The sequence below is a fragment of the Rhyacophila brunnea genome, unplaced genomic scaffold (assembly GCF_057557595.1).
Source record: "Rhyacophila brunnea isolate RB1 unplaced genomic scaffold, BYU_Rbru_1.0 scaffold_7, whole genome shotgun sequence".
NCBI lineage: Eukaryota > Metazoa > Arthropoda > Insecta > Trichoptera > Rhyacophilidae > Rhyacophila > Rhyacophila brunnea.
In genome coordinates this window covers 605,296-632,773 of record NW_028233339.1, presented here as the reverse complement: position 1 = coordinate 632,773, position 27,478 = coordinate 605,296, and the positions used below count along the sequence as shown (strand labels likewise).

General features: G+C 34.7%; 2 protein-coding genes across 2 annotated transcripts; one reads left to right on the top strand and one right to left on the bottom strand.

Moving 5' to 3' along the window:
* Positions 1-1,595: 1,595 nt before the first annotated feature.
* LOC147064363 (pre-rRNA 2'-O-ribose RNA methyltransferase FTSJ3) lies at positions 1,596-16,740 on the bottom strand. The gene is made up of 11 exons (XM_085957890.1): positions 16,577-16,740; positions 15,690-16,447; positions 14,162-14,311; positions 12,707-12,832; positions 10,996-11,157; positions 9,195-9,396; positions 6,769-7,029; positions 5,515-5,808; positions 3,878-4,077; positions 3,144-3,331; positions 1,596-1,939 (listed from the first exon to the last, which is right to left on the bottom strand). Exons 1-11 carry the CDS (start codon positions 16,641-16,643, stop codon positions 1,681-1,683), a joined length of 2,667 nt encoding a protein of 888 aa, XP_085814016.1. The 5' UTR covers positions 16,644-16,740; the 3' UTR covers positions 1,596-1,680.
* Positions 16,741-17,189: 449 nt separating this feature from the next.
* On the top strand, positions 17,190-26,953 carry BI-1 (Bax Inhibitor-1). The gene is made up of 5 exons (XM_085957889.1): positions 17,190-17,383; positions 17,481-17,707; positions 23,398-23,624; positions 25,975-26,145; positions 26,615-26,953. The coding sequence occupies exons 1-5, from the start codon at positions 17,337-17,339 to the stop codon at positions 26,645-26,647; spliced, it is 705 nt and encodes a 234-aa protein (XP_085814015.1). The 5' UTR covers positions 17,190-17,336; the 3' UTR covers positions 26,648-26,953.
* The last annotated feature ends 525 nt before the right edge of the window (positions 26,954-27,478 follow it).

Below are 27,478 nucleotides of genomic sequence, written 5' to 3'. Positions count from 1 at the left end.
TTATTTTTACATATTTTCACAATATACGGCTGCATATAGGTATGTACAGTTTCTCCTAGTTTTTACTAAATTGGAGGCATAGTGGAGGTAACCGTTGAGCGTGTCATCAGCGACTGGCGGATTAGAAGTGACTAACAGCGACCATACTGGACATGTGCGCCTAGTATGCTAAAACATTACTCAAATAATATCGGCTGTGCTACCCGCTTGGTCTAGACCGTGGGTGGCCAACCTTTTCAGCAGCCGGGCCAGATTCTAAAAATGAGATTTCCTTCAGGGCCGCACAACCGATTTTTTTATTATACAAAACAAGAAAGAAATATATATTAATAAAATAAAACATAAATGAGAATCAAACATATTTATTAGATTAGACTTTTTTTAAATAATAAAAAATAAACAAAATAATATAAAAATAAGAAATTTTAGTGAGAAGTTTGATTTTGTGTGGCAGAACTAAGTGCATCAATATCGATATCGAGTGATAATTAGGTATATAGGTATAATTAATTATATATAAGTTATTATAAGTTTTATAAATTATATATAAGTTATTAATTATATATAGGTATAATAATATAGGTATAATTAATTATATGTTAGAGGTCCCCGTTTAAATCTTATGACGAATTTATTGCGTTATATAAAACCCGTCTGCATACAATCCACGAACCGAATTATTGTATTGTTTGTACTGTACATCATTTTCATCCTAAATAAATCCATTGCTAGATGAAGACCTATCTAATTCCATTCCCAATGAGCTCATTTTTTTTAACATGTCATGTTTGTTGTGAACGTTTTGAATTTACAGTCGAACTCGGTTATTACGATCTCGGACATAGCGAGATCTCAGATGTAATAAGGAAACATTTGTTGACCTTTAGGTTTATGATTTTCTCCATACATTTATTCACTGTTATAACGAGTAACTTATCGGATATACCGAGCTAAAATATCATCAAAAATTTTCTTAAAACTGTCAATGTGCCGATCGTTTAAAAACATTTCAACCTTAAGCAATAAAATTCGACCTGACAGGATGCCGCCGGGATCGCAATACGTTTATGACACTACTTAAATGTCTAAGTACCTACCTAATTGGTGTTTTCGCCGACAATACTGAAAAAGTATCCACGCATATGGTTGAAATACGTCAAAAATCCAAGGTTTATGAAGTCAGTAGGTACCTACCAGCGTTCATTACAATAAACAACTTCTTTTGTAGTTTATGAATTCCATGCTTGTTTCGGGGATTTTTACGATGGTTTTCAGATTTTTTATTTTCGACTTTTTGTGTCATGTGACCGCACATTTAAAAATACCTATTCTCTGATATAACGAGTAACGCTTATAATGAGAAAATTCACTCGGTCCCATCTTCCTCGAATAACCAAGTTCGACTGTATAAAGTTCACTATATCGACACCTACTAAGTAAATTGTCGGAACTGTGTTTTTGGCAATTTTTACTTAATTGCCTTTATTAAGTAATTTTAAAAATAAGTTAATAAATAATTTTAAAAAGTTACCATTTTGCAGTTACGGTCTTATGTAGGAGGTTCCATAATTACATCATAAAATAAAACAATCATCTGTCCAAAATTAATAGTTTATTTTTATCATTCTTATAATATATAATACATTATTTTATGTAAAATTATAGTTTTAAAAACTATGATTACTTCCTAGCTTTTGCCTTAGCTTTTGGCTTGCCGGCTTTAGCGAATTTTTTTCCGCCCTTTGACGCTCCTTTCTTCCTTCCCTTAGTCTTTTCCTTGGCTTTAGCCGCCCGCAGGTCCTTCTTCATTCTGGAGTCCACAACCTTGTATTGACCTTTCACCCCCGATGGCCTTGTCATCCTTCTGCCGGTCATGTGTTTCTTCGCTACTACGTATGTGATTTCTTTCTTGCCAGTTGACTTTGCCTTTTTGTAGAGCCTGTAAACGATGAATCAAAAATATAACTCATGCATAGTTCCATGTTTCAGATTACAAATTAAAATGTAATCAGAATATGTATTTATAAATGGATGTATGCACAGTTTATGTATATTATGTCAGTAACATGTCTTTATTAACCGGACCACTACCAGAGACAAAATACCTGGTTAGTACTTAAATATACTGACTATTGTCCGACAACAAGAATTCGGCAATAACAGGAAGTCACTGTAGTCACATGTAAAAGACTTCTAGTCACGAATCTGTCATGGCGGCAAAGAGTGCTAGAAGCGTATTTAAATAATGTATCGGCTATGATGTAACTTCTTTTTTTTTTTTCAATAAAGCAAAGTTTACTACTAATAAATCTAACATCACTCCTGACCGTTGTAGACATAGTTTTATTATAAAAAGCTTCACATTACGTTAATAGACAGATCCATACATCACGGGAGCGTAAAATGATATGATAAATTTGGGGGCATTCCTCATTTGAAAAGGGAAGTGCGATTAGCTGCACTGGAGGGGATTTTTAGTCCACAGTTTAAACACGTGGACAAGAAGTTCTTGTTCGACAGTAACCCACTAATTTTAAAATAGGACACATACATACAGATATTTATCAAATTCTATCCTAAATCCAACAAGAAAAGCCGTTTTTCTTTTCGAACAAACAATAACTGGTTAGTTAACTATGGTTTATTTTAACAAACAATTTTCACAATTTTCTCAAGCGAAAGGTACCTAGAGCAATTTTTTTATGCATCCAAAAGGTGAGGAGTGAGAGAGTGTAGTAATTTAACAATATTTAAATTTAATGGTTTTATAATAGTTTATAACTTTGTTTCGAAATGTGTTTGAATTCACACGAAAATTCAAATACTTAAAGCTGGCAGATAAGACAATCCTTAGGGTAGTCATATTCAGTGTGGACCACAAGCAATTCCTATGCTGAAGACATTGTTGTTGTCTATGCAAACTTATGGATTGACATCCTCTAGTCATTCAAGACTCAACACTATGAAGAAGATTTTCATGTATGTGTTTCATGACTGATTGCATGTAGAATATACTATATAAAGAAATCACATTATACATTAATTTTGTTTGTCTCATATGAAACTTGGAAATGGAATAGAATCCAAAAAAAAAAGTATGTAGGTACATACATAGCGAAAATAAAAATGTAATATGAACTCACTGTCTGATTTGTTTGGCCTTTTCCCTGTCGGAAACATCCACATTATCCATGAGAGCTTCCACCTTCTTCTTTGCTTTGTCCATCTTCTTGACGGCGCGCTTCTTCTTCCTGGCTTTAGCCTCCATCACCTTCTTTATTGGGCGAGCGTTTATCTCTTGTAAACTTTTCTTGTACTCGTCAATCAGTTCCTGTGGATTAAACAAAGATTATATTTTACCAATTATGAAAAATGTTATTATTCAGTGTACAGATATTATATTAAAAAGTCTAAAGGATTGGTGTTCGAGATAATCAAATTTAGTGAAAGTATGTGGCAACGAAAAAACCAAGAACAGTGGAGACATGAAGGAGCAGCGTTGCCATCTTAGTGTTTTTCTTGCAAGATCTAACATTTTTCAGTAGTCAACTAGCCTGTAAAAATCGTATTTAGCATGTGGTGTTAAGTCTAGCATTTTTCCATGTCACATCTAGCTTTAAAGTTTTCATAAAAACACTGGATTTTCTTCATAAATATATTTACTAGGTATAAATTAATTTACTTAAAAAAAATCATGGCTGATCCTGAATAGGAATCCTGAATAGGAATGGCCAAAATGATGACTAAAGAAGACTGATCAATCGTATATGTTTGTTTGTTTGTTGAAGTATATAAGTATATCCCTTACATCTACGTGAGTTGAATATGTATTACATAAGAACTATAATAATTAAAAGTGTTTTAAGAGAATTATTACCTGCGGAACCGGCACTTCTTTTTTCATGTGTTTCTTTTCATCATCAGCAAACCAGTCAGGAAGATTGGTATCGTTGAAAACATACCGATTCCATCCGCCATCGACCAGGTCTCGCTTTCTTTTATTCGATGTGACAAGTAATGTCCCTAATGCTAAGCCTTCTTCGTCCATTTTGACAAGTTTTTTTAAACGCTTCATATCTAAAATAAAAAATGATTTCACATTGATATCATTATCATTGTATGTACATAATAGCATTAGAAACAATGAAGAATTCATTTACAATTCAGCAATCGGTGTTTTTACGAACCTAGTCTAACTGTAGGTGGTGTGTAGGGTGGACATCAAGACATACATGGGTACATGGGTTAAAATACCCTCTGGAGTATTTCTAGGGGGTTTTCATGTACATATATCCTTTTACGTGTTGCAAAGGCCCAATATCCAGAAATAAATACGTCAAAACGGGATTATGAATTCGTAATAAAATGACTAAATAAACACGCAGGTTTTTTATAGATGCAAGATAAAAAAATGACATCTTGAGATAGTAATCTTGAAATTTATTTGTTTTTAACTTTTTAATTCTCTGATTTGTAATGAGTATTATTAAACGTGTTACGATCAACATATAGGGTGTCATGTTGGCTAATTTGTTGACATTGTAATGAAATAAAATCGGTAGAAATAAAAGTTTCGGTACATCTTTATCTATAGAAGTGTCAGCGTTTCCGGCAGAGCATTTTTATTAAAACTAAATGACACGTGCCGGATCGCTCTCATTCTGCTTGTGGATTAATTCTAATACTGTTGCAACATTAACTCAAACTAAAAAAGTACTAACCTTTCTTGTAAAGATGTAATATAGACTCGAGTGCTAGTTCATAAAAGGACTCATACTGATCAAATTTCCTAGGATGAACTCTATACATATATGAATGATAAATAACTGTCAATAATCACTGTTACTATCGCAGACAATTCGATTCTATAGAATGGTGATTCGCAAAGTTGGCGATTGGGCAAAAATAAAGCAGAAGAAAAATTTCGAAAACCTATTTGTACATGTTTCATGACGTGTTGTGTAAATTACAGTTAATTCATAGTGATTTCTATATTTTCCAAATGATCACACAAAATTATAACATTGATATGTTTCATTTAATGACAGATTGTTTTGTATTGTGTATAGAAAAAATGATGAAAAATTAAATCCACTTGCTGCTTCATACAGAAGTACGTTAGTTTTCAAAAGGTGCGTGTTTGGATTGGTTTTATAAACTCTTTAACTCGGTGGTAGAGTTTCTAAAAACGAAAACGATGTCTTACAAGTCAATTTGATTGGTAATTTGTATTTTAATTACGTTTCGTGTTTTCTTAATTTTCCATGTTTAATACGAATGTTACTAAGGTTGATTTTAATAAATAATTTTTCAATATAGGCATCATCTTATTTATAACACCATCTTCCTTTACTTAAAATTTTACTAAAAATATAGATATATAGACACAAAGGAATACAAATTTGCCACAGCATCTTTCTGTTTTTTTGTTTAAAGAATAAATATTCCATGGGGGCCTTGAGTTTTTTTTTCTGAAAAGTGGGCCAAATAAGTTTGGGAATTTAGTTTACTTACCGTCGTCGTTTTTCACAACTTCGAATCCCTTTCCGCCCTTTCCAGCTTTGCCTCCGGATGGTCCACCGTCTGGGTCAGTTTTCCGTCTCTTAGCCGGTTTCTCCATGTCGTAGTCACTATCCGTTGAGCTGGAGTAAACGTCATCAGCATTGTCTTCTGCATCGGAATGTTCGCTGCCTGAAGAGTTTCCACTGTCTTTTGAAAGGCTCTTCTTTTTTGACTTCTCCTTATTCAATGCCTTTTTATCTTTTTTTGTTTCGGTGTTTGAATCATCTTCGCCAATTATTTTGCCACCTAAAATAAATGTAAATGTTATGATCGCTATCAAATTTTATAACAAAAAATAAACTCAATCAGGGAATTATAATGAATTTATATTCCTTGATGTAGTCCATTGTCTATCAATTACATAATATTACATTGTAACATGATATGCAATAGATAAAGAAACGGAGTGATATTCTAAGAACACAAGACTAATAATCACCACATTTTGAAGGGTTGAAATACCAACTAAGACAATTTAGTACAACTTCCATATTATGGCTGACAAATCATAGCGGCCTTCCCTAATCCTTGTAATCCTTATATCTCACTACAAATCTCCTGCTATTTCACGTTCAGTTGACTCTCGATTTACAGGGATCATGATATTGGATAAGAATGTGTATGTATTATGATAATTTTGTAGTTTAAATCGAGTCAAGTGTACACCATTATGGCCCCAGCTCCTGCTCCTGCTTTCTTGCTATAACATGTCAGCAGCAATATAGAAGACACACTGTATATCGCTTGAGACTTTCGGTCATTTCTTGTGATCTCGGGTAACTGGGTCATCGTTATGTAAAAAAAAGTTAATTGCCAGTTTCTATAGAGGTTATGTTAATAGACTTTTATTAGGGGGACCTTTATGTTAACCTTTCGACAAAACCCATTAGGTCCTCGCTTTAAATGAAACAGACAATGAAAAGATAATATACAGTTTTTGGCAAATGTAATTAAAACTACGCTACTATGTAACAGGCACAATGTACTGTATATAAATCCTTTCCGGACTCATTGAACATATCACAGTGTTAATTGTGAATATATTAGTTACGTTGAGAATTGACTCTAGAAAGAAAATAATTATACAAATTGTGACTCCAGTAACCAGAGATTATCATACTTACATACTGAGCATCAGCTCACATAATATCTTTTGTTAGCCATGATCGAGCTGTCTGTTTTTAAGAATCTAGTAGGCATACGCACCTTTCTTTTTGTAAATGTCCGCCAGCCTATCCAACTCCATTTCCTCATCTTCGTCCTGTTCGAGATTCTTGAAGACGTCTTTTTGGAACCATAGGTCAGCTTTGTGGGTGCGCTTAGTCTTTGCATCGCGAGTGTCCAGATCTACCAGCAGTGGATTCACTTTCTTTCCGCCGGCTTTCGCTTTCGCAGCTTGCAATTTCTTTCTTTCCAACAGTTTCTTATTCTTTGCCTTTTTGTCTTCGGTGTCTGAATCCGAAAATCCTGAAACAATTTATATTGTCAACTTGTGTATTTACACAATTAAACATATTGAAAACCAGTTATTTTTGTTTCGAATTACATTTATTATTACATTCTATTGACTGTGACCTTCACTGATGTCACCCCTAACTCCACGATCTGATACAGTGTGAAAAACAGAAATAATATTACTTCAAGATGATTCACGGCACATAGTACATAATATTTATAACTTTGCGGAACCCTGAGATTCCACTGAGGACACCATTTAGGGAACACTAAAGTATAGAACATCATACTGCCCATAACCTTATCGATATGTATGACGTCCTGCTTCAGGATGTGGGGGCCATGATCACGATAACAACTGTTTACACGCAAAAGTGCAGATATCGCACAAGTTCTAACTATCATGTGAATATTCAGAAGCCACTGAACTTTTTTGATCCCTGCATGCAATTTTGCAGCTTGCACAATAATACGTGTTTACAAGTACATTTTCTTGTTATGGCTGCTATAATACATACTGTCGGCAGTAAATCCATGCACGTGTAAACGGGCTATTAAGTAAGTTAAATGTACCTATATCAATCTACAAAGTGACCTCATGCGAAGTTAGGTACTTCAGTTAGTATACTACACATGATATATAAAATTTGCATTAAATCTTGAATCTTAATAAAATTACCTAATAAAACTAATATGTATGTAAATCTTTGTTTGAGTTAATAATTAAGTAGGTACTACATATTGTGCCAATTGCATAAGCACTTCACTGTTTTACAACCATCTAAAGCAGTGGTTCACATGTGCGGCCACCAACATCATTTTCAGTATTTAATTTAATTAACTGGGCGAATGTTAAATATGCGTTATTGGAAATGAGTCATGACCAAGTACTTAAAAACCATTTTAATAATAACACAGTTGAAAAATTTTGGTCGAAGTTATACGTTCAATCGAAGTTATAAGAATCAAGTCAATTCAAAGAGTTGGCAACAATTGCTTTATTAATATTGTCGATTTTTCCTACTACTGTATGCTGTGAAAGATCATTCAGTATAATGCACTTCATAAAAAACAAATATCGAAGCTAGTTGACAGACGTAAACTTAGAAGCAGCCATGCGGCTTGCATTGGAAAGAAGGTGTATTGAGTAATTTCCATTTGCATTATTTTTAAATAAATGGATATGTAAGTACTAAAATGTTAAAATGTCTTTTATTAAATGGACTTGTCTATAAATAAATTGATACATTTTTTTTTCAATCACAACAAAAGTGAAATTTGGTGCGGCCACCAGACGTTTCCATAGAACTGTTAATGTCAATTAATTGTGGGGCCACAGTTAAATTTTACGTGAGAACCACTGATCTAAAGGCTAGTTTACACAAGTCACTGCAGATGACCATCCGCAAGGAATTGCATACTGCTTGTTTACACGTGTCACCGTGTTCAAAATGGCGTCAACTGAAATAACAGTGCAAGCTGGAATTCAAACAATTAGTGAACATTTGTTGTATGAATGCAGAAATTTCATAGAGAGAAATAGGAATAGGAAAAAGAGGCATTGGTGGATAAAATCATGGGTAATGTCACGTAATATCATTAGTACAAGTATTTATGTAACCGGATTGTTTTCAATTCAGAATGACAGTTTATGTACTTAAGTAAATAATATGATGACAGTGTCAGGGGCGGATTGTGCATGCATGCCACTTTTGCAATCATCCGCGATGGTTGAAAAGTAGAACATGTTCAACTTCATTCGATTTCGATTCCGGATGATCACCTTCGATGATCCGAGGATGAACGTGCGGCGGATGATTCCTCCGCGATGATCATCAAAAGTGAACTGCGTAAGCGGGGCTTTACGCTAACTAAAGTGACACACTTGACCCTCTGCCAAATTCCTATTGCACACAAAGTATTGACATAATATATGTAATTAGATCTCTTAACTGAGGACATAAATGTGTTGATCAAACCCGCCATAGAAGGTTTTCAGTATCCTCATTCCCGCCACAATAACCCAAAGGAAGAACATGTGAACCCTGCATAGTTTCTGCGATTCTTAATATCTTCTGACATGTCATGGGTGTTATGTTTGATGTCATGTTAAGCTTTTAATAGCTAAAATTTGGCCGCATATACATTAATATAATAAATTTACTTGTCAATTTTACCTAATCCTTCCTTGCCGTCATCATCTGATTCAGAGTCCATCTCCAGCTCGCTCTCGGAGTCTTTGTAGTAGCGTCCTGAACTGTCCAAGCGAGAATCTTCGCTGTAGCGGGCAAATTTGCGGCGAATCTTCAGGTCCTCATCTGAGTCTCCATCTGATTCAGCTACCATATCAGGAGTCTGCTCTGTTATTCTTACCAAGTCCTGTTAAAACATAAAATAACTGATAAAACTAAAGTGTCCAAGAAAACATTCTCCACAAGACGGAGCCTAAATACATGAAAGTGAAGAAGAAAATAAGAACAATGTTTAAATTAGCTATAAGTCATTTGATGCGATGGCCAAGCGGTAACATGCCAGCTTATAAAGTCGTGGGTCTCAGGTTCGAATCCTGGGTCTGGCAAATTCTCACATGTTGTTTTTCAATGTGTGTTTGGACCAATGACATTATTAATGGACAACGCACTCAGTACAGTAGCTAGCAAGTAAATTCGCGCATAGCGACATTCGCACATGTATAGCTGGACCTCACGCAATTTCCATTATGCGATATCACGCATCGGGAATTTATAGCAATATCACCTTTATTGTAATGGCGTTAGAACAGTGTTTCTAGTTAGTGTCAATGTTCATTTGAGCGAGCGATATTGATATTAAAATATGAATTATGCCATTCGGCAGACCCGACAAAAAAGTGAGTGTCATTTTTTTCCAGATGCTTCGTCCATATTAATGTCATTGGTTTGGACCCAGAACATGGATCCAATAGGTTAAGCAAGTGGTTAATACCCATCTCTTGTATTACCAAAAATCCATTAAGAAACTTCTTGGTGTGGCGGCCAAGATCAATACCGGATTGTAGTCAATTAAAAAAAGTCATTTCAAATTAGGAATTTATTTGTGGCCTACTTCACAATAATTCCGCCAGCATCTGTCACAATATGCACGCGTTAGCAGATCATTTGAAATTCCCTCAAACGGTCAATTCCATGAAATTATTAATGTGCAGATATTGACCATTTCACATACGAAACATTTTCGACATGCACCAGAATTGCATTTACTTTAAAATACAAATGTAGCTTATAATAGTATGTGAAACGACTGACGGTTTCAATGATTGGCGAAAGGGCGGCGAAATACACCGATCTATCATTATTTAGAATATTTAAATAAACAATCACAAAAACACATGTCAGGTGTCCAAGACAACGTTGCCCAGGTAGTGACAACAGCTGCATTTCAACTACATACCTACTCTTACCAGAGAGGAGTCAGTTGCTGTGTTGGTTGGTCAAGTGCAATATTTTTTGACAGCGTCAAAAGCCTTAAGCCGCATTTAGACCAAGTGAGCAAATGTTTGTTCTTCCCCCACTCCAGCGAAATTCTCTTGGTCTAAATGCGGCTTTACAGTGCAATCAATTGAAAAAACATAAGCATGAAATACAGTACATCTTATTGTTGTTTTTATTTAATAAAACGCAATTTTTTATATAGTACTTATTCCACTTTTAATTAATATATTAGGACCGGTTTCGTCCGCTTCAGTGGGACATTTTCGAATTTTAGTCGAAAATGTCCCACTGAAGCGGACGAAACCGGTCCTAATATATTAATTAAAAGTGGAATAAGTACTATATAAAAAATTGCATTTTATTAAATAAAAACAACAATACAATGCAGTTCCACCATGAATTGACAGTTAACAAAATAAAAGAAATTACAGTACATCTTTTCAATTTTTTCAGTTCAAACATAATCAAATTTACACTTACTAATTGACTTTTCCTTCTAATAATTTACCTTATCATTCCTAATTTGTTGCAATTTAAATAAGTCTTCAACTTCTTCTACGGGGCCGCTATCTCCTTTGAGAACCATTTTCAAATTCATCTTTTCATTTAATTTTGTTCTCTCCTTGTTGGCGCGTTTCTTCTTGCGTTTCATTTCACGGCTTTCCTCTTCCTAAAATAAAAAAAAAACACAAACATTGGAATAGTTTTGAAGAAAAAAAATCTTATATGGAGAAGAAGCCTGTATGTTATATGAAAGTGAAGCTGACAATAAAGTTAAAAAGGCTAATGATTAAATAAGCTTAACGTGATTTTGCATTGCAGATTCATCTGTAACAGGATCACCCGTGTACTTTGAAATATATTTACCATTAGAAGCCTAATAAAGTAGTTTTAAAATCACAAATAACAATACATAAGTAAATAACCAGACAATAAGGTTAACAGCAGACGAACTATTAACTTACTAATTCAACCGTACTGAAACATACTGAAATCACTCACATGTAATCAATAGCGGCCTTAAGCCTGACAACGGGGTAGGTCAATTTTGAATATATTATTTTAATTTGCCTTTTCGTTGTATACTTAAAAGACGTATTGCAAATTAGCTTTTTATACATTATAGAAGAAGTACTAGAAATTTTTATATGTAGGTTACTTACCCTTAAAAAAATTTCCATTTTTCACGTTGTCAACTCATCGTTAACCGAAATTGCACCCAACACGTTATAATTTTTTGTAAATTAGGTCAAAAAATAAACTTTGTGTGTCTATTTATACACCTAATAACTGTTGTACTTAATACTATTTAAGAACATAAGATTAAAACAATCAAACACATTTAATAAAAACTCCGTTATAATACCTAGTGTTATGGAATGGCGGGATCATTTATATATAAACACTTTTTATATTTCCACTGATCTTATTAGAAGGTAACTTTATGATTAATATAGCAGATTACATTTTAATCGGTAACTTGTATACAATGGTTTAATACAGAAAATGCAGTCGATGGGTTTTACTCAAAGGTTGGATTTAAGCTGAACTACAATTAATAACATATGAAACTTTCAGACAACAATGGTCAGTTTGAAATAATAAGCGACAACAAATAAGAATAAAAAGGTTTGCTGCACAAATGAGACCTTGAAATCACAGAACAAAACTCTTGAAACATTTAAGGAAAAATTTACATCATTCTGTTTCATTTTACATATTGAAAATAGTATAGCTGTCTCGTTTTCGGCAATGACCAAAATTTAGTGTATGCAAGCGATAAAACAATATGAAAAAAAGGCGTGTTTTGTGCTTTCTTTCCTTCTCACATATGGGAAATGAGAGAGAAAGAAATATTATTAAGAAATATGAATCTTGGCGTTCATGAAATTGACCGAGAAACGCTTGTGAGAGTTGAGATACGTGTGTGTGTGTATGGTGGTTAAATACACGTTCATACAAATTAGCGTGCGTCACGTTACAATCGCTCGCCAAAACGGAAAAAGGCGTAGGATAATAATATATAGGAGATAATTGACATTGTATAATGTATATAGATTGTAAGATATTTATTTTTGGGAGGTCATTGACTATTTGACCCCAGGAGCCAGCCGCCCATGCATGTAATAGTCCAAATTCTTTGTTTAAAAAGGTACAAATAATCCAGCAATCCATTTTTAGCCAAGTATGAGAATGTAAATACATAATTTATGTCATACCTGTAAATCCACAATTTGTTTCGATATCGCCTCATCCTCTTGATCTTCCTGTTCATCGAGAGTCAACATTTTTTCTCCGACATCTCCCGTTTCCGCATCAGCTATACTGCCCACTTCATCAGCTTCCTAAGAAACAATGTAACATAATACATAATTAATTATCTATACTATAATTTGAAGAATATGTTTGAATGTTTGTTGTTTGTACCGTCCTTCGGTTTTTCTTTATACAAATCCACACGCGCAGTCGGATTTCGACAAAATTTGGACAGTAGACTAAGGCCGACGAGCCAGAGTGCGTGGTCGGGGTCTTGAATTTCAGATTTAACCCATTGCACCTCGGGAACAGTTTTACAGTTTTTGCGGAAAAAAGGCCGCTGCGTACAGGGCTTGAAACGCGGAAGTTAATGTTTATTGAAATTTTTTTTTGAAAATGTCGCTAGAATGTGTACATTTAAATTTTGCGTTTATTTCAGCTCGATCGGAGGTCAAATGGCAAAGTTAGATGCAAATATCACTACCGCCAGGTTGGCGCGGACGACGCGTTACACGTATATCGGAATGCTTCACTCACAGACAATAATTGTATATAGCGGCATCAGAGCCGGAGTGCGTGGTCGGGGTATCGAATTTCAGTTTTAACCCGTTGCACACCGGGGACAGTTTTACAATAATAAATTGAATATGTACTACTTTTTAAGATATTTAAATGCAATAAATGTACAAAAAAATAAAAATCTCTAATATTATGTATTATAGCGCGAGGTCTCCGAATACTTTCTCGCTCGCATATCGGACATCACCTACAGTTGGCGCGGGCGCCCCCACCACCGCGCGTTCCTACTATCGGGCGTCCCCCACCAAAACGCACCGGCCTTATCAGCTGGACGGCGAGGAAGGGGTCGCCTAGTTTGCTATATAAGGCGATACACGGCCTTGAACAATCAGTTAACTTTGAGCCAGCTTGGCTCTGACTCAGCTTAGCATAGTAGTCTTGCTTGGTCTGAAAATGGTATACACGGCTTCCCGTAACCCTATCAGACCACAGTGAGCTATTCCTGCACACCCAGCTCAGCACATTAGTCTTTCTTACCTGAAAACGGTATACACGGCTTCCCGTAACCCTATCAGTGTACAGTGAGCTATTGTGGTGAGCCAGGCACGAGCTCAGGTTTCGCCATAGTTACACCTTCAACAACACAACGAACCCCTTACGAATTTATTAAGGAAGTCCCTACTTTTACCCTTATAGTATATTTTTTTAACTTTTTTAAATTCAATCCTTTGCAATCTACGTAACTCCCGGGCAGCGCCGGGTGATACAGCTAGTGTATAGGAACTGCCCCAAGTATTTCTTTTCTATGAATTCCCAATATCGTGTTTTACCAAGAGTTATGAATGTGTTGTAATTTCAAAAATATCTGATAAAATAATATATAACCAAAACATGCATACCTGTTGTTTCTTAAACTCTTTCATGGCTTTCCACCAGGCGATTAAAATCTTCAAATCTTTCCTGCCGAGCACTTTGATGTCTTTGCAACATTCTTTGATTTCTCGTGTAGTCTTGGGGTGTGTGGAAATATCTTCATCATCAAATATGATCTGAAATTTAACAAAAACAATATATTATTATTTATTATTATTATCTACAGGCAGCATAGGTAAATTTATATTTTAGGATTGTTTTGAATAATATTTTAACACAATTATTGATTACATGTATCAAAATATGTACTACTGAAAAGAATTTAAAACATTCATTATTCAAATTAAAACAATGAGTTTTGTTGAATGTTTTTTTGTATACCATAAATAAAAGCTGGCATTTTATATTTACTTCCCTATAGTTTTGAAACTTGGATGAGGTGGCTCAGAAATACCAGTTGTCCTGAGTCTCGAATTTTCTCTGAAAGACCCTGAGTATTATAGTGTATATAATATTTCACAAAGGTTTACCCCAATCTACTAGAAGTTGCAAAATTTAGGCGAGAAACTAAAATTGTGAGAAAAATACACTATACCTACTTCTACACATCAAAGTAAATCAGCGGTGCACGGCCTGCAGCGGTGCTGCATACCCCACCCCTTAAGGAAATATGTATTCGGAAAAAAAACCTAAGCCTATCACAACAATTATCAAGAGTAGGTTATACCTACACAGCGAAAATGAATTTGGATTTTTCCAAACACAGCAATATAATGACAGAAAGATCTACTGCAATTTCCCATCTATACACACGGGCTTCCCGATACAAGCCGGTTTGCGCAGGCAAGCTTGTCATAAGCCATGAGCGTCTAGCCGGCGCTTTTTACTATTATAGATATATTATGTAATTATTTTCAACAAAATAGGTACATAATAATATATCTCAGTGGCGAGGGGTGGAGGTAGGCTGTTAGGATTCGACATAAATTTGTAGATAGTGCTGCTTAGTTTTTAAATTTCAATCAAACCCTGTCTAAAGCAAACAATAATAAATTAGGTCTGCTATGGGTGATCCGACAAAAATAGTGCACACTTATTTGTTTTTGTTAAATTATGAATAATATATTACAAAAAGTGTTGGTTAGTTTTTCTAAAATTCATTAAGGGCAGTCTATACCAAACCACAATCAATAAAAAATTTTCTTATAGGTAAGTACCTATCTATAAAATATCTTAAATAATTATGCAGGTTGATGGCATAATTTTAGATATTTTCTGACAAGTATTTACTCTGGCTTGGATTAGACAGGGTTCAATTGAATTTCAAAACTAACGAATACTATTTATACATTGATTGTAGTCTTAGTTTAATTGAAACAAATACATTTGTGTGTGTGTTTAGTGTGTACTATTTATGTTGGATCTTTTACCACTGATATTTCAAGACTAAGCAAATAAATTGTTATCTACAACACTCCGTAACCCACTGATATTGAAGTTATGCATCAATGAAGCTAGCCATTTTATTTAGTTATTTTAAAGTAGAATATATACCTGTGAAGCAGCTTGTAATCCATCTATAACATTTTCTTTATTCACAAAGTCAACAACGGATATGGCGTGATGTAGAGTGTAATCGTTTTCAGGGTAACCTTCAGCGCGAGCTTTCTTCTTCTTCTCTGGGTGCATAACATTCAACTTATTCTTCGGCTCAATGTCCAGTTCCTCAAAAACATATTTGGCATCCAAAAACTTGGGATCGATTGTGTCGGGAGCAGTATAATATTGACAGACGACGAATATTTCAGCTGATTCGTTACGTGAGGCTTGCGGCTTTGTGGCATAGACTTTTTTAAATAATTGTTTGAACACCCAAATCAGTGGATGGTAATCTTTGGATCTGAAAACTTTTGTGACAAACCAACCACCTTCTCTCAGGAATTGTGTGGCTAACTTTAAAGCGCTCAGAGTCAGGCACGCTTGCTGGTATGCGTCGTGAATCCAATTCATCCCGACGTTGGGGGCACCGTCGTTCATGACGACATCGGCCTTCCATGTTTGTAGTTCTTTTGAAAGTGAGGATTTGCATTTATCTGTAGTTATGTCTTCAATCAAACCTATGCAGCCGGGGACGGATTTTATTGGGAAGAGATCCACGCCTATGACGATACTCGACAGAGGCATGTTCTGCTGAGCCACTTGCATCCATCCTCCCGGCGCAGCGCACAAATCTATGCATACTCGAGATTTTTGTAAGAAACCAAATTTACGATTCAGCTGAATCAATTTGAAAGCAGCTCGAGATCTGTAACCTGAAAGCAGAAACAAAACGATAGCATAACAACGGCATACACAAAATACATTAAATCGCTGATGTCAAAAAGTTTAGTGGTTATGAAATTGAAGCAATTGATTTTATCGACATTCTTAAAATAACAAACCTGTTTCCTTAGCGAGCTGATAATATTTATCTTTCCGCTGTTTCCCGATTTTACTTTTTTTCCCCATTTTGATGGGTTTTTGTAAAAACTAACTACACACGTGTAATATTCATAACATTGGAGCACACGATACGACACAATTCTGAGGTTATGATTTCTGTCACGCTTGAAATGTTGCTGTCGTATTGCTACGTTGGTATTTTTGGTAAAGTGGAAAATGGATAGGTAACATAAAAATATGAAATATAATAAAGCATAAACAATAAAGATCATTTAAATTTTTTTTTTATTCAAAATATACCTAGTATATTTTTACTGCAAAACCTATTAAAGTGAAAATAATATTAAGTAAAAAGGATATAAATATGCAAGACGAGGATTTTTTAAATAAAAGAAAAAATAATGATTATTGAAAGATTAATCCAAAGTGGACAGTTTTTTTTATACATATCGCAGATATTTAGTCGTGTTTGGGGTATGAAACTGATGATTATTTAATTGGAAGTAGGTGCAAAATAGAATAATTGGAAAAATATTTTTTTTTAAATCTCATTCATTTATTTTTTATTGTCTATGATATTATTGCCGATCTCGGCCGAAAGCGTACGATACTACGACGTGACGCCATATTATCCAATCAAAAGTTCTCGAATCGTCGTTTTATCGAATGACGTGTATTAAATTTTAATTTATCAAATTGCCACTCACTGTTGTCATTGTCGTTTCAACGTTCATCCTTATATTTTAGCAATACCTAAAAATGGCACCGACGATAACGTCGTTTATGAATTCCTTCAATAATCGGCTGTGAGTACAAAGTCGTGAAATTCGATCAGTGTAGTGCATAATAAAGACATATTGTTTTGGTAATGACGTGTTGATCTATATTTTGAATTATTTGCAGCGAGGAACCAGTTCGTTTACATTTAAAAAACGTATACGCCTGTTTGACGCTGACTTCTATTGCTGCGGCAGGAGGAGCGTATGTTGACTACTCAGAATGGTTCAAAGCTGGTCTTCTCAGCACATTCGGAGCCCTTGGATTAGTAATTCTGCTCACGGCTACACCTGATAATGGAAAGAACACAAAAACCCGCCTTGGATACCTTCTCGGGTTCGGATTCCTAGCAGGTATGTACTGCAAATGTCTACTAATAATACAATGGCGAAACAAACAACATAAGAACATTGGCCTTGTTTTTTGCTAAGTGGTGTTTCAGTAAACCTTGTTATCTTAATAAGACTTGAGATAATGCAGTGGTTGGCCAATTGTGTTTATCAAACGTAATATTATGAAATGCTACTGACTGTTGGTGTCATTTGATATTCTTAATGTTTATTATTATATCTGATTATATCTGATGATAAAAGAACTATTAATAGTCAACTTTCTCTTATATGTACTTAATTTATTAATACACTGACCAATGTATATGTAATATTTTTATTTGTTATAATATTATATATAGCACTCAATATCCTCAAAATTATGCCTTCAAATTAAATAATAAACAAGGCTCACGGATTCATATTGGATGCCATGTTTTTTTTTAACCCGGCTACAAAGTACATGATATCTTCATACTAAGCGGTATTATAGCGCCTGTACACGTGTATGGATTTACTTGCATTTGTGTATTTTAAACTATCGCAATCCAATCTCATACTTGAAGAGTAAGCAAGACGCCATGTTGTCATTTTATAGTACTATTTGACAGGTTGCTAAAATCGGTTAACCACAAAATGAGTGCGCGGTGTAGTTCGTTCTTTTACCGGCAGGTTCGCCATTATCATTCGACTGCGCAGGCGCAGATATCTAATAATCCCAAATGACGCTTGAAAATTGAGAAGCTTCCGAATTATTTTGATTCAGCTTGCAACATGCATGATAATACATGTTTACACATGCATTTTCTTGTTATGCCCGCAATAACACATACCGTCAGCAGTGAATCCATGCACGTGTAAACGGGGTATTATACTTGTACAGGTATAATATGTGTCTTCAAGTACAGGTGGTTCTCGACTTTCGTACATAATTGGTTCCTGAAAATGTGTACGAATGTAGGCATTGTGTTTATGCAACGCATAGGTATTAAACATATTAATTTACTTTCATAAGTTTCAATGAATAATTTGTACCTATAGTGAAACGGCTTTCCATCTTAACAATTCCATAAGTTGGCATATTGTTGAATGCAATACCTATTACAGAGCAACTTAAATGTTCTTTTACTTTAACTTATAGTAATCACCTACCAAAAACAGGTTTTTAATAAAAACTGTTTTGTTTTTCATTATCGACCCTGAATATTCACCATAATATTATTGTGTTGGCAAATGAATATATTTTTTATTATATTTTTGTTATCTAGAATAGTTTTTAACGGATCTAGATAATGCAAAAAACATCTGTTTTTTTCCACTTGGCTGGTTCTATTTTTATACACCTTTGTCTTACACCAGGGATTTACAACCTTTTTAGCCATAGGGCCATTTTCCAATTGTTTTCTATCTGAACATCATTATTTTTAATGAAATAAGTATATACATACATACTTAATACACTGTTTACTCTATTTTATGCACATATTTACAAGTTGAAGTAGACTTTCTTTTACCAACAAGGAATATTTTCATTTCCTCTAAATGGGAGACGTCCTTTTCGACCAAATTTTGTTGATGAAAAATGACATGCAATAAGTGCAAGTTTGTGATTAATACCCTGTTAACACGTGTATGGATTAGACAGTACGTATTATCGCGGCCATAACAAGAAAATGCATGTGTGAATACGTATTATCGTACTAGTTGCAAGATTACATGAATCAAAAAAGTTCTGAACGATAGTGGCAAACCTGCCGGTAAAAAAATGAACTACGCCACGCAGAGACTCATTTTGCGGTTAACCGATTTTCATGATCTGTCAAATAGTACCATACAATGACAACATCGCGTCTCGCTTACTCTTGAAGAATGAGATTGGCGAGACAGTCAGTACTATTACGTGTTAGTTATTATCGCGACAGTTTAAAATACACACCATTGCTGCAAGTAAATCCATGCACATGTACTGTAACAGATGCTATAAATTCACAGGTGTTTTATGAGGAAAGACACCATACTATTGTTTCCTACAATCATTGCATGTTTATCTTCATAATAAACTAAATTTGATAATTTCTTCATAGTTGAAATATTTTACTTATTACTTATTTTATTTGCCCAATTTTTTTAACAGGTGCAATATTTTTTCCAAAGTCGATGATAATACATCGGAATAGTATCTTATTGTAGAGATACAGTTTATTAATAATTTTGATCCCATATAATGCATAATGCCATGTTATTGTCATGCTAACTGTGCTTGATTGATATACCTAGTGCAAAAAATATATTAATCTACGGGAAATAAATATACATGGCTTATTATTTACATAAGCAAAACCAATATTTGCTCTGTCAAATTCAATCGGACAGATTGTGTCTGAGCAAACAATTAATGGATACCTACATACCGAATTTGGAAAATGGCTTCCAATGCTCGACACTCTGAATTCTGACAAAAATTCAAACAAATTCGATTCTTTCGCGGTTTTGCTCAACCTTTAATTTGTTCATTTCTGTGAGATTCCACGGTGGTGAATGATGAAAGTTGATCGACAATATAAAATGGAAGTTGCATCAACATTTAAAATTCTACACACTTACTGCTTATAGTAAACTCTTGAATTTATTAATTTATCTGGCATTAAATGGCATAATATGCAGTGATAAGAAACTAATACATCAATATCTAGGCTTTCATTCCGGATTTATATACCAAAACTGCAAACAACATTGTTGTAGGACAATAGAATTAACACAAATTTCTTTTTGCCATCTTTTATAAAACTTCAGAAGAAAAAGCAACCTTGAATTAAGATTGACTAGAAATTGAGGCCAATCTAATTAAGATTCACATTGCATCAATGTTTATTCAAATATTTTGAAGGTAAAATATATATTTTTTTAATTTATTAACAGTAACGTTTTTCATTGTCTAATATGCTATGCCCATATTCATCATGTTTTGCACCTATGATAGAAAATTGCATGATATTTATCATAAATTAATAAATACAGTTGCAAGGGCGAGGCAAGGCTCATGGAGACGTTCTTGCAAACGAAAATCGTACATTGCCCCTTCAGTTTGGGCAAACCCAATATAAAATATGATTCGCTGAAAGTCACTCCGCACTAATCATGCGATACCTCATTGGCTGCATACCGTTTATACAAATATGCAGACCAATGAACGACTCCGAATGCTTTACGAACTATAAGAAAATGTGTATGCATCAAATTTATGTGATATTTGCTAAAGTACTATTTATTCTATATAGTAAATCAATGTACCACGGCATGAATAAAATTTACATGTGAGCGCAGTATTGCCAACCATATTATAATTATAGTATTTGTACTATAATTTTGGTCCGCATACTATGTCTATGTACAATATAAAACAGGTATAGTACGCCCAAAATACTATAATTTGGAATATCAGAAAAATGTGTAAAAAGTACTAAAATGTCGATATTTCCGTTTGATAAATTGGTGAATTGGTGCAAAGTTCTATAATTTCGCAATATAAGAAGATTTGGAGAACTTGTTCGAAAAATGTAAAAAAATCCCGTAAATTTCTTCAATTCTTCGGTAAGCATTTTTGGTCGGAAGAGATACCAAAATGAAAAAGGGTCTCGGAGTTTCTCAAATTCTCCGTTATTTTTTCCTGGGAAACAAAAAACCTATACATTTTCAACAGATGACAACGCGTACTATATTTTTTCCCCAAATACTATAATTCCGCTTTGAAAAGATGGCAACACTGTGTGAGCGCAACATTTTGTGGATGTACTTCTGTGGCAAGTAATATTTAATGGCCAATTTAAAAACGTTTGCTTCACTGTATCCAAGTTTAGTACCCGAACTTAGGAGAATGATAATGGTGTAAATGCTTCATGGTTTGTTAATACAGTAGATTACAAGGGTTCCCAACCCAAAATTCGATCAATCCCAATTGATCCCAAGATTGTGAATTTTGAAAATAATGATTTCCATATTTAAAATTTACAACCGTGGATGAAAAAAATTAATATTCTTGTTGGACAAATTGGTTTTGATACATGTAAATAATGTACAAAGTCTAGCTCAAACCATCGCAATGTTTTTCCAATAGATGTGGGAAATTTTGAATTACAGTTGATTGAATTGAAAAATGACATTACGTTGACACAATTGAAATCTTTTGATATATGGAAAGTACTGAATACAGAGAATTAATACTTAGCTCAAACCATCGCAATGTTTTTCCAATAGATGTGGGAAATTTTGAATTACAGTTGATTGAATTGAAAAATGACATTATGTTGACACAATTGAAATCTTTTGATATATGGAAAGTACTGAATACAGAGAATTAATACTCGTATTTAAAGGATGGCTATCTTCGAATTTTATCATGTTTTGAAAGTACATATTTATGTGAATCATTTTCTCATATGACATTTTTTAATTGAAATATCGTCACTGTTCTGGCAGAAGACACTAACTGAAAAAAATTACATTGAGTTAGTTATACCAAAATGTTCCTTATTTCAAACTTTACCGTCTGGAAACCTCGTTAATAAATAAACAGTCTTTATTTTAAAGTCATCCTTTTTACGATTACTTAATAAACTCATGTGATAGACCATTTCAAACATTTTAACAACTTTAAAGTCAAATTACTCAAAACTAGTATTCTCCAGTTAGTGTGTTCTGCCAGAACAGAGACGATATGTCTGACGGATGATCGCCTTGATGACTGTTTGCGCTTTGCAACAAGTAATTACAAGCCAAATTATTTGAAGATTACAACGATATACAATGTCAAATATCCCACTAAATTATACGGACATATAAGGACATGTTGGTCTGGTGACAAGTCCAAGCCCATAGAGTTTGGCAGCGAATCCACCATGTCCAGCCAAAACTGATGTAATGGTCAGGAGTCAAAGCGGTTGGTTGTCTCTAAATTCCCATTGCAAATTAGGAAAAAAACAAATATGTGTGCCTGCCTTTCACCAACTTTGTGTCACCAACAACGGCCATCTTACCTTTGAGGAGCATCATGGATACACGGCCCACCTGTATGTGTCGAGACAAGGTGCGCGTCTGTGAAAGTTGTATGGTATGCCTTAGACTGCTCGCACATCACAACTCGCCTCGTGTGCCTAACCGCCATAAATCAAAGCTTCCGAGAACGGGCAGGCGGTGTTCCTTGATAAAACCTCGCACATCTGCCTAGCGATATCGACATTCGCCGCATCGGAGAGTCTCTCGTCTGCCATTTTTATTGTGTTGATTGTATGAACAAACGTCAAACGCGGTGACCAGCGATGAGCGAGATGACAGTGTAGACAGAGATAGAGACAGAAATGGCCGCGGGCTGTGCGCTTGCGCGGAGTCGACTTCTTTTAGATACAACATGCAGGCTGTAGCAGAATGCGACATGTTGCATGTAGGATCGTCGCAGCGTCGAGTTGCATCGGCCTATCTGCGAAGCTCCATTTGATAACGTTTGTTTCTTAGTTTACGATGACGTCACATCGACGAATTCGTCGTAAGACGCATGTGGCGAGTTCTGATGTGCGAGCCCTCTTAGTGATTGACAACAGCGCACTGTTGAGGCAAAGCACCCTTTTATATTTTTTATATCGTAATGATGACACCCTTAAATTTAATATGTTCAAAGGTTTCCGTAAGTGTGTGTTGTGCTAATGATATGTTTGTTGCAGGCATGGGTCTGGGTCCCCTTCTGAGCTACGCAATCATGCTGAACCCGTCCATCGTGGTGTCGGCGCTGGCGGGGACGTCGCTCATCTTCGTATCGTTCACGATGGCTGCCATGCTGGCCGACCGCGGCCGCTGGCTCTTCCTCGGGGGCACCCTAATGACACTGCTCAGCTCCATTGCGGTGCTCTCCCTCGCCAACATTTTTCTGAGGTCACAGCTCCTCTACCAGGTGAGGCAATTGACCATTATGCTGGTTCTTTGTTTTTACTGCCATGGAAATGAATCAATATCAAAGTTCTCATAGTTAATCGTAATGACAACTCATGTTGTGATAATAAAATTGCAGATAAGACAATGTTGAATAATAATAAATTAAGACTTGTACTATCTATCTAATAAAACAGAATAATATTATTATACCAGTCATGCCAAATGATAAAATATGGCATTTAAAATGCATTTGACATTATGTCATATATACCAGTCATGCCAAACGATAAAATATGGCATTTAAAATGCATTTGACATTATGTCATATAGGTACATAGGTACTTGTTATGCCTCAGCATGACGGTTAAATTATTTCTTATAACTACGTTTTAGATGGCTGGCTAACTTATTGTAACAATTATAATACCTCAATATGATAAACTACCAACTATCCTTGATAACTGCCAATAGCAGTCTTGTGTATAAAATAGATGCGCAGGAAGCAATCAGTGATCAATTAAGGTAATGACATTACTAACTTCTTGTAACGGATGATCTTGATTTTGAATTCGCATGAATCATAGACAGACCGATAGCTTAGAGGGTGAAGCACTCGCCCGGAAAGTGAAAGACTAAAAAATCTAATATTCTTGAAATTAAAAAAATGTTTCTAAGTTCCACAATTGCAAAAAAGTCCGTATAGTGAGATACCTCCTCTCTGACCAAAAGTAGAGATGGAGATACCAGTAATCATAATGTTGAAAAAATGGTTCCTTATTGAAAATATCCTGTATTCACATTCCCAAACCTGTCTACTCTACAGTACTGCATATAAAATTCCCTTTGTGATTTCAACCGATGTAAACATATAATGTAAATGTAACATATAAACCCATGTATACTATGGAAAACAGCGTCAAAAACTTGTTTAGCATCCAACCAATGTATTTGTTATAACTAAATTTATGTATTACCACCATAGTATGTATTATTATTTATATTAAACAGGTTTAAATGTGTTTAAAAAAATCATAACAATTTATTTTTACTTTCTCTTACTTTCTAAAGTGATAATCATTCTACTTTTACTTTATATTTTATTGCAACTTGTCTGTGATTACAGTGGTTTACAATTTTTTCATTTTATGGTGGTACCCTTGATGCAAAATGTATTTATATATGGGTGGATTTGCTTTTCTTTACCACACGGTAGTTAAAGTTACCCCTTATTACCGTCAGATAAACAATTTCCATGTCTGCAAAAAAGAAAGAGCAATGTTACTGGAAATAAATAGCCATCGACAAATAACAACTGTTTAGTAACATGGTTTATCCAAAGATTACCTGCAGCGTGTAGGTAGAGTATACTTGCTTATGTGCTATCCGATAGGAAGATAACTATGTATTGATCAATTCTGTAATATTTATACACCAATCAACACATCTTATCATTTATAGCAATGTGGATCGGTTACATTTAAGTTGTACGTATTACATTCCACCGTAGCACAGTTCGCTGTGAGCTTTCTTATCGGAAAGATATATAGCACTGAGCTATATACGGTCATGTTTTATTTACACATGATTTCTATCTCGGTACTATACGGCCCAAAGAGGTTGGACGGTCTTTAATATTCGACTATATATTTCCGATACAACATTTCACGGTAAAGTGTGATATGGCACGAACCGGATACGATGTGGATCTTGGCCGCCTCACGAAGAGGTTCCTTAACTTTTTTATGAGAAATGGATGTTTTATCCACTTGCTCAACTTATTAGGCATGCTTTGGGTTCAATCATATTGAAAAACAATGTGTGAATTTGCCAGACCCGGGATTTCAATCTGAGTACCACGAATTCATATGCAGGCACATTACCGCTCGGACATCGTGGCTGTTTTGTTTGTAAATGTTGCACTTTATTACTGATTTGTCACTTATCAGAAAATAAAAATATATAGAACTACATGAATTGGTGGTATATTATATAGAATTTTTCTCTATTATTGTGTTAACGGTCAATTATTCATGGTGGACATGCATAAAAGTGGAATCAGTACGATAGAATTTGCGTAGAATACGTTTTTCGCTAATTTCGCGATTTTTTTTTTCGATTTGACGATATTTAAAAATGATTTTGACATTTCGCGGAGGGCACTCGTGGCCATCGATTATCGATTGAGTTGTAGGGCCATGTGCGGTGGAGGTTTTGTACTGCACAATCTCCACGGTAGTTAAAACTGACAGTGGCTCTGTATAATTAGTGATAGTTCAGTGATACAATTTCAAACCTCATTAGCCATGAACTCCTATGAATCGTGGTTTTGTATAATAAATAATGTTAAACAAATGCTTTTCTGTTGACAGGCCCACCTCTACCTCGGATTGGTTCTAATGTGCGGATTCATCCTGTATGACACACAGCTCATCATCGAGAAGCGTCGTGCCGGCAGCAAAGACTTTGTCTCCCACTCGCTTGACCTTTTCATTGACTTCATTGGAGTGTTCAGACGCCTCGTCATTATTCTTACACAAAAGGTAATACAGGTCTATTTTATTATCATCTCCGTCACTCTGAAGGCCTCTCCTTGTTGTCTCCACAATTTTATTAGCAAGTGCATTTATTGTTGCAAGATCTTGATTCACACTTGGGTAGATTAAAATTAAGAGAGAGCTACTCTATTTTTGAAATGCGCAACAGTCGCTGTAATATTCAAATTAGACCAAATAACGTTCTTATTTTTTAATTCGAGCAATAGTTAAAGTGAGATAAACTATTAATATAGGTAATAATATAATATTACTTATACATAACGTACTTACTTATTGTTCATAGTTCTATCTCATTATAATAATTATGGATAGTTATTTTTGCCATAGAATTTTCCCGTCATTTTATTTTGTCAGCATTTGCAATTGTCATTTTGATTATGAAATATCGTGGAAGTAGTGTATTTAAATGGTGCACATTAATATGCAGTTAAATTAAATTTTGTTAATTTTACAGGAGGAATCAGATCGCCGCCGCAAGAGAGATTAGAGTAACATCAGGGGGAAGGAAGAACATATTTATTTAAAGGCAACATTTAATATTTGAAGACTGCCAAATTTATTTGCTTTTATTTTATCTACTTTTTCTCCAAATTCTTTTGTTGAACTATATTATATGTAAATGTAGAACGTAATTAATAGGATTTGGCTATTTTATACATTACATATATCTTAAAATTAATAGTATCACTATGTCTGGTCCGGTAGGAATGTATTGTTGTTTGAATGTGAGATAAAACTTGCATCGGTTGAAATGTAAAAATTAAGATGTACTACAAATAAATGTTAAAAAGAATTTTGTCCCCATCAAATGGAATCCACCATTAGCCATTAATGAATCGTTTTGTAGATCTATCTTCACTAATGTATTTGCATACTGCTTCAGAAGCGTAAGTGCTTGGTCAGAGTGTATGCACGGGCAGCGTCGCGTGAAACTGAGCATAACCATGTGTGAAATGCCCAAAAAAGAACAGTCTATGAACATTTCACACACGGTTATACGTTTGAGTTGCGCACGCGCCCGCTCGGCCACTGTTACAGCACTAAGATAACTAATTTATTAGTGGAGATTGTGGATTTCTGTTGTTTACTTTATTTCACACCTTTGACTTATATTTTTAGATCCTATAGATCAGTACTTCTCAAACTGGGGGACGCGGCCCCCTAGGAGGCCCTGCAGCTCTTGCCAGGGAGCCGCGAAATATTTCAGTATTTAAAAAAAAAATCATAAAAAACGTGATCACTGGATGATATATTTCCCAAACTTAAAAGTACAATTGGATAAGAACACCATTTGCTAAATCCTTATGATTATAATATA

Coding starts and splice junctions, on each gene's coding strand:
- BI-1 (XM_085957889.1), top strand. CDS start 17,337: ATGGCACCGACGATAACGTCGTTTATGAATTCCTTCAATAATCGGCT. Junction 17,384..17,480: donor AATTCCTTCAATAATCGGCT/GTGAGTACAAAG, acceptor AATTATTTGCAG/CGAGGAACCAGTTCGTTTAC. Junction 23,625..25,974: donor GGTCACAGCTCCTCTACCAG/GTGAGGCAATTG, acceptor TTCTGTTGACAG/GCCCACCTCTACCTCGGATT.
- LOC147064363 (XM_085957890.1), bottom strand. CDS start 16,643: ATGGGGAAAAAAAGTAAAATCGGGAAACAGCGGAAAGATAAATATTAT. Junction 14,312..15,689: donor GATTACAAGCTGCTTCACAG/GTATATATTCTA, acceptor GTTAAATTTCAG/ATCATATTTGATGATGAAGA. Junction 4,078..5,514: donor AGTTGTGAAAAACGACGACG/GTAAGTAAACTA, acceptor TTTTTATTTTAG/ATATGAAGCGTTTAAAAAAA.